Source organism: Podarcis gaigeae, assembly GCF_964106915.1.
Source record: "Podarcis gaigeae genome assembly, chromosome: 9".
Lineage (NCBI taxonomy): Eukaryota > Metazoa > Chordata > Lepidosauria > Squamata > Lacertidae > Podarcis > Podarcis gaigeae.
This window is the reverse complement of record NC_139685.1, coordinates 4,986,352-5,002,623: the sequence shown is the minus strand read 5'-3', so window position 1 is coordinate 5,002,623 and position 16,272 is coordinate 4,986,352. Positions and strand designations below refer to the sequence as shown.

The 16,272-nt window shown below is 40.4% G+C and overlaps 1 protein-coding gene across 5 annotated transcripts in view; it reads right to left on the bottom strand.

Annotated features, from left to right (window-relative positions):
• Window positions 1–16,272, bottom strand: part of RGS12 (regulator of G protein signaling 12) — an 87,027-nt gene that overhangs the window by 40,121 nt on the left and 30,634 nt on the right. For 4 of the 5 annotated variants that reach the window (XM_083757288.1, XM_083757287.1, XM_083757286.1 and 1 more), the window contains exons 4-6: window positions 6,695–6,716; window positions 2,209–2,378; window positions 1,094–1,186 (exon numbers count right to left, since the gene is read on the bottom strand). In XM_083757288.1, the coding sequence (XP_083613414.1) occupies window positions 1,094–1,186; window positions 2,209–2,378; window positions 6,695–6,716 (285 nt within the window). Of the gene's footprint in view, window positions 1–1,093; window positions 1,187–2,208; window positions 2,379–6,694; window positions 6,717–14,682; window positions 14,860–16,272 lie in introns of those variants that run through there. The other variant, XM_083757289.1, reaches the window with a different exon arrangement.

Here is a 16,272-nt window from a genome sequence, read left to right as displayed (position 1 = left end):
CAAATATCAGAAAAATATCAACTTGGAATTATTCAATTAAATGTATAAAGTGAGTTTCTTGCCTCACCTTTCCCCAGATCTTTCCCCAACTGAAAATAATTTACCTGTCCAGAGAAAGTTTCAAACAGAGAGTCCCATTTTTTCCTCAGACCAAGACTGATAGACCTCACATCCAAATGGTTAAAACCTTAGAACCAGAGCCTAAGAGACTCTCCAGACAAAGAGCAGCTAAGCTCTCAGAGAACAGAACCCTCTCAAAGATACAACACAGCTCCAAAGAGATAATAAAGTATTAACTCATACATTGATTCCCTTTACAAATAATAAAGATATGTAAGAATAAAAGTGTTCACCACCTGTGAGTTCCATGGTTATTGAGAATAAAGGGTCTATAATGTTTTAGATCAACCTAATATTTGCATATACTGATGACATTGAGTGACCGTGTGCCTCAATATTTATTTAAGAAATAAAATAATGCCATATAGCCAAAAAAGAAAATAGAAGAAAAAAAAGGAAAGGTCATTCAAGCTCTGCCCTTTAGATACTTCTAGTTTATGAGATATCATTTCAAGCGGGCAAGTTGCCAAACCCTAGAGTAAAAGCAATCCAAATTCTTGAGACTGAAGGTCTTCTAGGTTCTGGCAACAGAGCCCTGGGCTGCTGTTGATGAAAGATAAGCTCTTTGCTTTTCAAAACCCATTCTGTTTCCATATACAGTTTCAAAAGTGCCAGGTGGAAAGATGGAGTAATAGTTTGTTTAGTTATCAAATAGGTCTTTGTACTTTCGTCCTTCCAGGCTGTGACGCTATATGGTTTACATTTTTTATTCTTTCTTTTCCAACTTTTTGTTATGTCTGCACTTTTCTTTAAACAAATCAATAAAAGATTAAATATACTGTCAGGGAACTGCCATCAGGGCCAGAGGGAGAGAGCGGGCTCCAGACGGGTTCCAAACAGCGTCCTGGGATGGGGAGAGGCAGCCCATCTTCTGGGGAAGAGAATCATGAAGACCTTCTCCAAAAAATTATACAGCACTAAGTTACTAGTAGTTCATATATAACATAAGCCTCACATGGCCACATGGTCCTACCTCTTTTTTGTCATGAGCGGATATGTGGTTAAAATATTCACAGGCCTGCCAGAATAAAATATTTTCTTCACTAAATTCCTTCCGTAAAAATTCCTAGAAAAAGAAAAGTGAATAGCTGTCACTCAAAGAGGGCCTGATTCAAAAGTAATTACAATATTCCAGAGACTGTTAGGTCTCAATTTCTTTACCTTTAAGTAACTTTTCCATAGAGGAGAGTCTGGGAGATAAGAGGGTTCCAGACATGGTCCAATGATAGCTTTTCAATGAAACAATAATTTCCTGTACTCAAATGGCTTCACACTTCCATTAACTGATCGCCCACTTCACTCACTGAACAAAGTGTGGGGCTGACCTGTTGACTCTGCCTCCAACATTGAGCAGCCAGGCTAGCCCTGCCTACAACTTGTGCGCATTGAGCATAGCTGCTTATGCATAGGTGTTCCTCTTCAGGAGGCTTGTGATCAATGCATGCAAGTTGGCGGCTGGGGAGAGTCCGGCCGTGTGAAGTTGAGGGAATGGCCAGCAGTGTAGCCCGACTCAAGTTCTATTCATGGAGCCCCTTCATGTGATACACACATCGGTCCTGTAGACTTCACATTGCTGGAATTAGGATTCAATCTAAGATTTGCCCAGCAATCTCTTTAATTAGCCCCGCTGATTACAAGAAACTGCTCACAATACTCATTTTAAAGAATGCTGCACCCCTTTTCAAGCAATAATCACTTTTCCTGAGGATTAAAAAATAAAAATAAATGACACCCCCACATGGTCGCATGTAAGTGACAGTACAAGCTAATATGCAAGTCTTTAGAAAAAGCAATCTTTTTAATGTTCATGGAGGAAGCTTTAAATTTCTAGTACAAATATAATTTAACTTGTATTTGCACATCACTATTTTTATCCTGGTAGAAAGAATTTTTGACAGGCTTCGTTTAGACTTTTGGAAACATAAAACGGGCCCAATACAACAAAAATGAGTGTATTTATTGCAGGAGATTTTACATTGGAGTTAATCTTTTTGAAATAAGCTAGATTTTATGCACAATTTGTGTTGGATACTTTTTGTTTACGTTAATATAAATACCAAAAAAGTTAGCATTTTGTCTCTTACTTACAGAGAAATATCTTACACCAACTGGGTCCTGCAGAAGCCGCTCAAATGAAACCGCCCAACTTGCCACTCTTCTTTCCCGATGTCGCCGGCAGCTCTGGACGCTTGGGAGGCTGGCATTGCTGCTGAGGCTGTTATCACTGACACAATCTTTCAAATCTGTGTTATTTAGCTCTGTTGTGAGAAGAAATAACCAATTAATTTATCAGCAAATTACAAAAATGCAAACTTTTCAGAATATAAATTTCAGCTACAATTTCTGTATTAAACTATTGTTCTGACATCACTGTTGAGCAGGAGAGCAGAATCTTGCAGAATCAGAACTCGGACCTCACAAGCTCCTCTCTCACTTGGAACCTGTACAAAACAGACTATCCCTCCCGTCAAGTGAAGGAATGCAGACTTTCTCCAATTTGATTAGAGCCCAGGATGCATATGATCATCATAGGTTCAAGCACATCTTTGTGCCTACCATGTGGCTGTCACTAAGCTGATGAAACCCAGCCCTATCTCACCGTTCTACTGGTACCAGGAGAAGCAATGAAAGTGCTGAACCAGCGTCGGGAGGTCCAAGGGGTCTTCCTGGCTAGGAAAACCTATGCCTGGCTTGGGCTATTGCAGCAGCTACATCCACTGCTGGACTGATAGATAATTTATTATTGCATTTTTCTTTTGTTTTTGTGTGTGGTACATGCTCTGGTTATCTCCCGCTTGGACTACTGCAATGCACTCTACGTGGGGCTACCTTTGAAGGTGACCCGGAAACTACAACTAATCCAGAATGCGGCAGCTAGACTGGTGACTGGGAGCGGCCACCGAGACCATATAACACCGGTCTTGAAAGACCTACATTGGCTCCCAGTACGTTTCCGAGCACAATTCAAAGTGTTGGTGCTGACCCTTAAAGCCCTAAATGGCCTCGGTCCAGTATATCTGAAGGAGCGTCTCCTCCCCCATCGTTCTGCCCGGACACTGAGGTCCAGCTCCGAGGGCCTTCTGGCGGTTCCCTCACTGCGAGAGGGCAAGTTACAGGGAACCAGGCAGAGGGCCTTCTCGGTAGTGGCGCCCGCCCTGTGGAACGCCCTCCCATCAGATGTCAAAGCGATAAACATCTACCTGACATTCAGAAGACATCTGAAGGCAGCCCTGTTCAGGGAAGTTTTTAATATGTGACATTTCAGTGTATCTTTTATCTTTGTTGGAAGCCGCCCAGAGTGGCTGGGGAAACCCAACCAGATGGGTGGGGTACAAATAATAAGATAATAATAATAATAATAATAATAATAATAATAATAATAATAATAATAATGTGTCAAAGTTATAGAATTGTTTTATTGTATTGTTTTCTATTTTACTGTGGCCTACTGGTGAAGGGCAGTATACACAACTTGCAAGACACAGAGAAGGAGGGCTGGATGAAGTTATGGAAGACACACAAAAGTCAACCACCCACCTGTCACATCATGTGAACTAAGCCATAGTTGCACTCAGAGGGGGACGGGGGGAATGGGATGGTGCAAGGGGACCTTGCCCTCTATTGGGGTGAGGAGCCCTTTTCAGCTCATGGGCTGCATTCTGCTTGGGGCAGCCTTCCAAGAGCAACATGCCAGCCGTGGGTGAGCCCAGATGCACAAGTGGGTGGAGCAGTGGGTGTATTTTTATGCAGTGGTCTACTTTCCACACCCACAGCTCTATCTCCACATCCTCTAGACAAGCAAAAGGCATCAATATAGGGTCTCTATTAATGACTTTAACAGTTGGAGTCGTACAGTTTTACTTTGCATTCCCACTCCAGCAGATGAAATTAAAGATCCTTCTGGTAAGTTATTAGCACTTTTATGCACACTGATAAACAAACCCTCTCTTTCTTGTTGTCCTCCTTCTTATAACATCTCCACAACTGTTACAAATAAAAATGCAAAGTGGGGAAAATGTAACTGAATGGAAAGGCAAATTCAAATAATTTTCCTATTTACCAATTTCTTGCTTTCATAAAAATACTACAAAAAATGGAACCTTTTAAAATAAAACGCTAACAATATTACTGCTTGTAAGAGGTTTTTTTTAAAGTTTTAGTTTAATAATCATGCCAAAAATACTTAAGCAAAGAACCACCCTTTCAAAAGAAATATTTCCCATGCAATCATTTTTACAGTGAAACAGCACAATCCTATTCAGAATGCCTATATTTCTAAATGATCATCTTCATCACTGAAGGTGTTACCTGGATAGAGCTGGTAAGAGCCACTGTAGTGCCATTTAACCAAATCCTTGAAACCATTCACTGAAAACCATCCTTCTGTATCCATTCCTAACACAGATCCATTCCCCTAGAGCACGCTTGATAGACGCTCTCTGAACAGTGTGGAACATTGTTCTTCTGCAACACCTCCCACTATATTACAACATCTTCTTCAAACAACTCTTCAACAAATTACCCATTTTTACTTGAACATCTATTTCCCCTTATAGCCACAAGAGATATCCTCAATATACTTGGCACAAAGCATTCTAAAAAGCTGGATAAATAATTTAAAGAAAGGGCCTTCAACTGCTGTCGCTGAAGGAACATGAATTATTCACATTGTACTGGCATTGCAAGTAACGGCAGCTGATTTGGACGGCAAAGAAATGAAACACAACGTATACCTCCATGCTCCTCAAAAGACTTTTCCTGCTAGCCATTGCAAGGGGAGCAGGGAGAGAAATGGTTGGGTTTGTTCTGGGTGTTCTGTCGCCTGCACTTTGACCACTGTCCTACTCATTCTTAAAGGTCCATTTCATGGTTTCCAGGAGGAAGATTACGTCCCAGGCTGCTCCAACCTGGTCTCCCTGCTATTCCTTGCCCTTTTGTTCTTTTAAACTCAGTTCAGTCAGGGATCCTGGTGCAGGGACATTGCCTCTTTGACTTCCCAGGGCAGGGCGGGGCGGGGACTCAGCAGCACGTTTCCGTTTTGCCTCAGGCGGTGAAACAGGATGCGCTGCCCCTGGTTTAGTGGCATGGACACGGCCCCTTTCACTTTACTGGGACAGGTAACATTGAACACTCATTTTCTTCTCTACCCATGCCCTTTCTCCCCCTTCCCTTTTCTAAGTTTAGCCATGGTTCTGCTAGCAGGATGTCTTTATCTAATAACCCAAAATACAAAATCACAGCCTCAGTAAAACCAGTTACAAAGAGCAGTGAACTAAGATTAACTGGCAACCAGAACAGGTTTGAAAGAGAAACAACAATTTTTGCCCCCTTCTCAGTGATACAGATAAAAGTCACTCCCAGAAAAACACTCAGCAGGGCCTCTAAAAACCAGCCTGGAAAGAGCTGCATGAGAGGACTCCCGATAGTAACTACAGAAAAAGAAGATGTGAGTTATCATTGCCAACATCTATCTCTAAAAGGATCTCTAGCATATTTCCTATCTACGAGCTATGAAGGTAAAACATTAAGAAAGGCCAATGAAACAGCTCTTCTATACTTAGATATTGATAAAATTGTAAACAAGCTTCACAATCACTAAAGGCATACCAAGGAATGCGGAGTACACCTCACAGGCTTCAGCATGTATAAATTTTGCAACTTGAGTATACCTGGCTCTCTCTTCCTGCTCTCTTTTCCTTTTGCACTGAGTTGGTTAGATAGTCTGGCTATGTGGACAGGGACTGTATTGTTTATTAACTTTATGGTGCTTTATAAATTAGCAGCAGTATTACGCAGCAGTAGTAATACAGGAGGAGCACTACTCTGTCAGTCTCCAGGCACTGATAGTGCCTTTAATGCAAATCCTATTTGGGCATTTTAGGTATGATTAACAAGAAGACAGGGCAGCATCTGGATAAGTAATCAGGAAGAACAGATGCCTTGATATGAGATTGGCCCATTGTACAACTAGATTTTCCAGGATCACACCCTCCTGAAGGGAGCTGGCAAACCTGGGCCTGGCTAGAGGATGTAGACATTCTTACTGAACCACAACAAACAGAGATCAGCATTATACTCAATAAACTCCACTGAGATATTAATATTAGGTTTGTTTTCCAAACAAATATGACTAGCCATTATGTTGATTTTATTCCTTTATCTTTTTGTTAGCCGGTTTGAAGGTTGTTTTTGTTGTTGTTGTTTTACAACATGGGTAAGCAACCTAAGGGCCAAGGGACAGATCTGGCCCAATTGCCTTCTAAATCCGGTCCGTGGATGGTCTGGCAATCAGCGTGCTTTTACATGAGTAGAATGTGTCCTTTTATTTAAAATGCATCTCTGGGTTATTTGTGGGGCATAGGAATTCGTTCATTTTTTCCCCCTTCAAAATATAGACTGGCCACCCACAAGGTCTAAGGGACAGTGGACTGGCCCCCTGCTTACAAAGTTTGCTGACTCCTGTTTTACAATCAAGCAGTATACAAATTTTATAAAATAAGGTTGCTATAAGTATCATCCAATGCCACAGTGCCAAATTAAGAAACATCAAATATTTTCACATATTAATGCTTACCTCCATCAGACACAGCTGCACACTGCAAAGAGAGAGGGAGAAACATCAGTTACACATAAACTGCTATAGATAATGAGCATTGTTCAGTTATCAAAAATATATGAACCAGACCTTTGTTCCAAATTCACTGATAATTTTGAGCCAACCATTGCAGCCCCTTCAGGGCAATTTCATTCTCCCCACCAATGTCAACAAACGTGTTCCCGCTGGCTATAAAGGGAATAAGATCAACTTTGGGTTGTGGATTAGTAACATTATTTGTATGTAAGGGTTTGAATCTATTCCCAAGGGTGACCAGTAGTCTTTGATTTCTCTATAATGCACAGTTAAGATAACCCAAAGGTTTCTTTTGTTCCTGTTTTGGTTTTAATGCAGACATTCAGGCCCTGCTCAAACTGAAGAGTTTATGAATTTAACATCTTAAGACAGTTTTCTTTGCACTTCTCCTACGCTCCATGTGGAACACAGGGTTTATAAAATCTTACAAGGTCCAAAATGTTTAGAAACCAAAGAGATTTTGTCCATATACAATTTAGACTCAAAATATAAATTTGTTTCTTTCTGGCTTCTGTGTGGATTGCACTGAATATTTTTATTTATTTATTTTGCCAAATAAATAACCAGCATCAGGAGTCTAACACAATTAATCACTGGTATTTTTTTTTTTCATACCATGATTCAAAATACAACCATCTTGTTTTCCAAGCCTATTCACAGCTACTTAAAATACCTTTGTTCTGTAACTCAGTGGAAAATGTTGCCTCCCAGCAGAATTTATTATTTATCAGACTTACAGCTTCTGTCATCCCAAAGCCTTGAGGCAGGGAGCTTAACAAAATTATCCAACCATTCTTCCCCTCTTTCTATTACCAAAATACATATGAGGAAACAAAACTCCAAATAGTTTAAGCTGGCAAGTCTGGAAAAGAATTCCAAACCTACGTGTCAGCCACTGAGGTCCTTTCTCCATATTGTGAAGGGATAAGGGCAGACCAGCTCCCCAAACTGGGGTTTAGCTACCCCTTCTTTAGACCTTTCCCCCCTCCTTTGGTGGAAGTGACTTACAAAGGGGGAGTGAACAATTTCAGATTTTAGTGCTGCTGTGATTAAGTAGCAGCCTCTCCCCGCCCTAGATAAAGGTAGCACTGCAAGCCATTCTTCTTATTTGGCAGAGAATGTGAAGCAGGAGTGCTCTCTCCTGACACTGAGTTTAGTCCAGGTTTCTCCTATCTGTATGACATCAACATTCCATAGATCCTGGAAACTTACAGAGCTATTTTTTTAAAATAAATAAATGTGTGTTTTTTAAGCAACTTTCTTTTTAAAATTTACAAACCTATATAATTCTGTGTATCAAGTGAGTCCCTTGAGAAATGTAGCAATCACTACATTAGTTTCTGGATGTCCTTGTTTTGCTTCCAAGTTCACTATTAGATGGAATAAAACTTCCACTTTACTCACAGAGTGATCCAAAGAGATTTACATTAAAAGCAATTAAAAACAACATTTCGTCCTATGCACAAGCTGCACCATGTGGAAAATTATCAGAACTGCAGATTGGAATATTTAGCATAAAACTGAAATTAGATTTTCCGTTATAAAAGATTGAAGTGATGAAGGATTTTTTTTTTTTTTTTTGTAGTAAGTTCCTCATTGGTTTCCCCCCAACTTAACACAATTGGCTTAATAAAGGGATTTTGACTTTTTCAGTCTAGGTTTTTTGGGGGGGTGGGGGCAGCTAGGTACTAACATCATCAACTTTGGAATTACGGTACTTTGGGCTACCATTAATTGACCTATTGGTAAACTTTATGCTTTTCAGTTTGACTTCACCTCCAGAAGCGCACTCCATTCCTTTCGAGACAGATGGATGCCAACAATCATGGTTTTTAAAGTACTGAACATTTGTGAATGGTTGCATGGCCATCTGCCATGGATGCTGTAGCTGAGATTTCTGAACTTCAGGGGGTGGACTACATGATCCTTGGGGTCTCTTCCAACTCTACAATTCTACGATTCTATGACTATTGGATTGTCTATGGGATATGTATCTGTGGGAAATGAAATATGTAAATAAACTGACTATGGTTCTTTTTTTTTACCCATTTCTTCGTGTAGGCTTTTTATTTCTAAAGACTGACTGTAGACAAATGCCTGTCACATCCTGTTCTCGTTGCTTCCAGCATGCAGATGGTTGAACTGTAAACCAACCAGCAACTGCCACAGTTTAGGGCCAAGTAATGAACTGTTAGTTTAGACAATAAACCTTTTTTTAAAAAAAATGCAAAACATTATGATAGCCTAGATCTTCCCCCATCCCTGCCAATTTATTAATCTTTTCAACATACTTTCTCAGTTCCAGTAACTCCACAGGAATATTGACTGGCACAATAACAATTTAAAAAAAAAAATAATCTAGGGAGATGTGTGACAGCTACTTAAGTCTTTCCTACCTCTTATTCTCAGTATTTGCCTATTTACAGGAATGTAATCAAATAAATCATTTGCAACAGTTGAGTGTTTCAACCCTAAACAAGATCCCTATTTCACACAATCACAGAATATTTATGTGTGTTAAGTGTCTACCTGCTTGAGGATCACAGTCATAGTTGCTTCCACTCACAAATCTGGCATTTATAAAACAGTTTAGAAAAAGATTAGGATATTTAGAATTGATATCTAAAGTGGACACAATCCACCTGCCACTTTGATACTCCAATCGCAGACTACTGAAGGGAAGCAATTTTGATCATGATTCCCAAGCCGGGAAATGACCCTTAATATACAAAATTGTATGGATCTATTTGCCTCCTTAAGATGTATTATAAGATTATTCCCTAAAAGATATTCTCTTTTCTATTGTCTCTTTTTTTGCTGATAAGCAATTTAAAAGGGTACCCCTCAGAAATGCCTTAGGGGCCTCGCAAATCATTTCAATGATAGGAACTGATTCAGTATTACTGTCCAAATATTACAGCCATTTCTTTATTAAGCAGAAGAAACTTGTTTAGGTGACAATATTCCCAGTATCATTATATCTAGCAAAATTTAATTCTAAACTTGGGGCCTGTTTTGCATAGGTCTGTGCAGCAACACGAGAAGCCATTGTTTTGTCAGTCAACTTTGCAGAAAAGTGTGTGTTGGTGGGGAACCAATATTTAATATTTAACCTGCATAGAATCACCTGATCCAGATGGAAGACACAGAGCTGGGTGTCAACAGCATACTCATGACACTGTGCCCCCAACCCCTAATGCCCACACCCAACACCTCCATATAGATGTTACAAAGCAGGGAGGACAGGATGGAGCCCTGCAGGATCCCACCACACAAATGCCATGGGGTTGAAGGCAAGTCCCTCCCCATAACAATGTACCCTCAGATCTTAACCAAGGAAGATAACATGGCTGATGGTATTAAAAGCTGCTGAGAGACTGGGGAGAATTAATAGGGTCCAGATCCCCTGTGCCTCTTGATCTGGGTGACCAAATGGGTTAACCCAGGCTTGAAGCCAGATTGAAATGGGCCTTGTACTAAACCACTTCCAAGTATTAAATCTGCTTCCCCAACGAGTCATCAGTTTTTATTACAAGCTGATGGAGAAAATAGCTATTACCAAAATTAGAAGCATGTATACAACATAGTGATATGGTTTCCAAACTCCTATTTTATAAACAAATAGTGAGATCTCTAGTGTATCTAGCACAGTGTAACCTACTATATTAATTATAAAAGCTACTTCCTTCCCTGAAGTATAAAGGTAAAGGGACCCCTGACCATTAGGTCCAGTCGTGGACGACTCTAGGGTTGCGACGCTCATCTCGCTTTATTGGCCAAGGGAGCTGGCGTACAGCTTCCAGGTCATGTGGCCAGCATGACTAAGCCACTTCTGGTGAACCAGAGCAGCATACAGAAACACTGTTTACCTTCCCGCTGGAGCGGTACCTATTTATCTACTTGCTTTCAAACTGCTAGGTTGGCAGGAGCAGGGGCCGAGCAACAGGAGCTCACCCCCTCATGGGGATTCGAACCGCCAACCTTCTGATCGGCAAGCCCTAGGCTCTGCTTTAACCCACAGCACCACCCGCATCCCTTCCCTGAAGTACACCATGTGTCAAATTAAGATCCAACTGGACAAAAAACCAACCTTAGTCTCCATTTTCTTGTCTCATGAATCTACCACATTTTACTCTTTTACCTTGATTAATGAACAGTACAATCCTACACCTGTCAACTTAGAAGCAAGTCCCGAAGAGTTCAGCAGAGCTTTACTTCCAGATAAATGCATATGGAATTGTAGCCAAAAATCAGTATTATAGACAAGAAGAAAAATAAATGATGTTCAAACTATGTTGCACTCTTAGTGATAGAAACCTCTTCTTATTGGGGATAATTTTTAAAGACATCCTGAAGATACCTGGCCAATGCCTGCTCCTTCGCCTCTCCCCTGCTTAAGATTTTGCCATCTTCATCAATGCTATAATTGAATCTATTTGTTCTGAAACCCCTCTCTCCTCCCTCTTTCAGATCTCCCTCCTTCAGAACCTTTGTCAACTCTTTTTCTCGTTGTTTAACTTTGACCCTTGAACTACAACCACTTGCTGGCTGCAATGAGGGTGTGGGGGGGGGGAATGTACTGTACAAAAGGTAAAAAAAAAAATCTGTTGACTTGTGTTTCCTGGAAGGTTACTCTCAAGTTAATACATTCCTTGGGCTACTTTACTTGGCCCTTCACTATTCTCTCTATATTTAGTGTCCCTGGAAAACATCTTTACATCCTATGGCTTTCAATACTACCAAAGGTACTGACAACCTTGGAATTATTATCTCTGAGGACAGGTTACTGTTTTAAATGTTTTTCATTGTTTCTACATTCTTTAGACATGTTTTTACCTCTACTGTATTGTTTTACCACTTTGTTGATTGCTACTCTGGGCTCCTTTGGGAGGAAGGACAGGATAGAAATAAAACCAACAAATAAAACAGTAGTTTATATGCTGATGAAATCCTGTTCTACTTCTGAACCAGTCTTGCATCTCCAAGTGCTTCTCTGATATTTCCCCTTTGTAAGCTTTATGGTTCTCTCAAGCTTAGAATGTCCAAAAGCAGTATTTTCAGCTTTTTTATTTGTATGCATTTTCTTAATTTATGCTTTCAACATTTGAGTCAAGGCAATTTATGAACATATAAAAACCGCTAAAATAGTTTTTAAAATGGTACAAAAAATAACAAGACAGGTTTAAAAATAATACAAAATGAGCAGAGGCACCTTCTCATGAAGCTGGAGAAGCCTGTAGAAATAAAAATGTCTTCCGTTGTTTCTAGAAAGTAAAAATAGTGGGTGCCTGTGCAATATCTCAACAAGAATGGTGTTCTAAGGAACAGAGGCAGCCACACTAAAAGCCTTGCCCAAGTTCGTGTGGGGATGGTACTTGAAGGAGAAACTCTTCTGCAGAATGCAGCAACTGACTGAGTATACAAGCAATAAGGCACTCTCTGAAGTACGTAACCTAGTCTTCATTTGTGTAAAGCCTTAATACTACAAAAACTTGAACATGGCCAGGTAACACATTGGAAGCCACTGCAAATCCTTCAAACAAAGAGTTATATGCTGGTGATAGACAGTCCCCCACCCCCCAGCCATCTAACCACTGTTGGTTGGGGTTGAGGAAAGCTGCAGCTTCCAGGCCACCCCCAAGAGTAGCCCCCCCATAAAGGTAAATGGACCCCTGACCATTAGGTCCAGTCATGACCGACTCTGGGTTGCGGCGCTCATCTTGCTTTATTGGCCGAGGGTACAGCTTCCGGGTCGTGTGGCCAGCATGACTAAGTGCACGGAAATGCTGTTTACCTTCCCGCTGGAGTGGCACCTATTTATCTACTTGCACTTTGACGTGCTTTCGAACTGCTAGGTTGGCAGGAGCAGGGACTGAGCAACGGGAGCTCACTTCATCGTGGGGATTCGAACCGCCAACCTTCTGATCGGCAAGCCCTAGGCTCTGTGGTTTATCCCACAGCGCCACCTGCGTCCCCCCCCATACTTCTCCTTTAATCCCTATACAGTGGTACCTCTGGTTGCGAACAGGATCCGTTCCGGAGCCCCATTCGCAATCTGAGCAGAACGCAACCCGCGTCTGCGCGTTGTGATTCGCCACTTCTGCGCATGCGTGTGACGTCATTTTGAGCGTCTGCACATGAGACGAAACCTGGAAGTAATCCTTTCTGGTACTTCTGGGTTGCCATGGGACGCAACCTGAAAAGATTTAACCCGAAGCATCTTTAACCCAAGGTATGACTGTACTGGCTTCCAGCCATTCCAAGCCTTGCACAAGCCAGAACCCCACCCCCCCTAGTCTCTCACCTGCCCCCATCTCCTTCCTCTTGTATCCTGGCACACACCAACCTGTGTCTTTCACTTTTTAAACACCCTCACCAACCATCAGAAGGTTTCCTACTCCCTGCAACGACAGCTGCTTTCTCCATTGCTGCCCCTTCTGCCTGAAATTGCTTCGCAGAAAGTTTCAGAGACCAGCTTCTTTCTTTATTTCAAGTCCCTCCTCAAAACTCACATTGTTCATGAAGCCTGTGGAACAATCCTCAGACCCTAACCTTACTGTAACTAAACCTCAGTAGGTGCAGCTGAAGTAATTGCATATTCTTCCCATTTACCCTGATATCCCTTCCCCTGTTATTCTCTTTGTGTCTATTTTTTAGATTGTAAAGTTTCATGCATACACAACAACAACACATATGAGAAACAACCTGAATGGTATATAAATGATTGCTGTTATCACACAGCAGATACGCCTGTTCTGCTGCTGAGCTCTAGAATGTTTCATGTGATGTTCTGTACTGGTACTTTTCAACTCTCCCCATCTGGCAACAGCCCCTCACCCTCTGAAAGCTCTCCTGGCAGATCATGGGGCTCTTGATCATGACACGAAGCACCCTCTCTTGTGTCTTCCTGGTTTCTGGTCAATGCTTCTATTTTGCAAATTATATTTTTGCAAAGAAAGAGATTATGCATATCCAATATTTTCATTTAAATTTAAAAATTCAAATGACACATAGCCTCTCTGGACGTAAGTATGAAAATAAATATTATTTTAAAAACACTACCTAAACATAAAAATATAAGTATTACTATTATGAAATGAATGCCTTAAAAATATGTATTTTACTTTCTGCATATTTTCATTCCGGTTCCTGCCCCAGTTATCACTCATTCATTTTACTTTGATAATTTTTTTAAAGAAAAGATATATGCCAGACATTTCTTACAGAGGAAATTGAAGCAGGTTATTTTTTAAACACCAAAAAGTAACAAAGTAACTGTAAGAAATCATAATTTCTGTTGTGCAGGAAGCTGATTCATCACAATTTGATAGCATTCCTTTACTTCAGAATGATTTTAAAAATTATTTTCTTTCCACTTCTAAAATTGTCTACCCAGAATTAAGACACACTAAGCTCAGTGGAGCTCCATATTAATTGTCTACTTGCATAAAAACAATAAAGCAAGAAGAAGACAAAGATGATAGTCTTTTTCTTGCCATGTTAGAGAAATTGTTACAAGACACTGGTGTCAAAAAAATGCAACTCAAATTTTAAAAAATAAAAGGTTTTTCCTCCAAAATAAAAATGCATTTGTGTGGTTTATTGCAAACAGACAAGAAGACATAAGCAATCTGTACCATTTATAGATGATTGTCAAATTTGTTTTTCATCTTGCAACATCTCTGATAAAAGTTAATATTTACACACTAAAATTTGATGAGTAAAACAAAAAACTTGTAAAACTGCTGCTATGTAGTTTCTTTCACATAACTCCCATAATCAACATTTGTTTTAAAAAAATATTTTTTCACAAAATACAATTTCAGATATAAGTTTCAAAAGTCTTAATATGGAATAATAATAATCTATAATTCTGGTCTCTAATCTCCAATGCAAGACAGTCCTTTGTGACAAGCAATCATATTGCTTACCTGTTCATCGTAAGAAAAAGCGGTTATTTTTGCCAGAAGCACCTTTCCTAAATTCATCTTTACTTTAGATGGTGGAGCATTTCTTAAATAAAACAGGTTCTCAAGAGCTTAAGTGCACCATCCATACTCCGCACTGCCTGTGCAAAATGCCTACAAAGTTTAAAGGCATTTCACATGTTCTATTTTACTCCCTTTATGTTACCAATAGCAACCAGCCACCGCAGAACGCTCCAGTTCATCATGGATCAGATTGTATCTCGGCTATCTCACAGAAAAAGGATAGTTTGGAGAATTGGGGCTGTGGTATTTAACAAATCCTGTCTGTAGCAAATAACATAACACAGTTTATTCAGTTTGAAATGGTGCGTTTGCAGAAGAACACTATAGTTAGGTCTGTGCATCTGCCATGGCTGAAAGAGTGCAAAAATGGGCAAGGTGTGGCAGTAGGTATAGAATTCAGCTTCCAGAGCATCTCAGATTTATATTTTTAAAAGGAGGTTTCCAGTCCTCATAGCTGCAAAGATAGAAAGGTTTGCTGAATCTCAGATACCTGCTGGGTTGCTGAATAATTGGTTTGGGGAGCAGCTTTGAAGTCTTTGTCCCTTCCACTACTGGAAAAAGGTAATATATCAGGATTATCAAAAATCAGTGTGTATGCGTATGTTGTATTAAATGCTCCTTAAAAACAGGTGGTGAAAAATTATACAAGTATGCAATAGTCTATTATCCGGGACCCTTTACCAAAACTAATAGCAAAAGTTGAAGACTGCTCTTCTACGTAAAACAACAAACTGGGGACAGAACTAGATTTAATGTTTGAGATAAAGTATAATAAACGTGACACAGCAGAGTATATATTTGTCATGAAGGTCTGCACAACCCCTGCCTGTCTACCAATATTGCCTGTCCATCAAAGACTCCATTGCTCAAAGGTGGGATAGGCATGTCTCAAGCATCCCCACTCCCCTTATATAATACTGTTTTTTCTTTAGTTATCTTTAGAGGCAGCAGTGTGCGGAAAACAGGATGTCCCGGGAGGTGTGCTGTCTTCCAGCTGCAAAGATTCACAATGTGACAGAGAAACTGCCAAATCTTATAAGGTCCACTGACACCAACCCCTTCTCTTTTTGATTCATGTGGGTAACAAACAATACTGCCAAACACAGCCTTTGACATATGAGACTCTGGCCAGGAGGCTGAAGAGACACAGGTGTTTTTAAATCTCTCCTTTCTGTTGAAGGTCTTGGTCCAGGAAGAGAGAGGAAAATACTGGAAGTAAACCACTGACTGCGCAGGTGGTGTTGTCCGGAAGGATTTGGCTTCTTAGACCATAGTTTCCACTTCCTTGAGGAAGGACTTCTGGCCAGACATGGGTTGCACCTCACAGAGGTCGGCAAGAATGTGTTTGGAGAATGGGGAAATCACAAAGGAAGAGTATATATGAGTAGCCAATAGTTGCAGGGAGAAGGTCAGGCCAAAGCTCAGAATGAATTCAGGCTTGCAAGAGAGGTTAAAAATAAAATTTTAAAAGCTTTCTTCAGTCATGTTCAAAGAAAGAGGAGGAACAAGCAAGTAGTAAATCCTCTATGT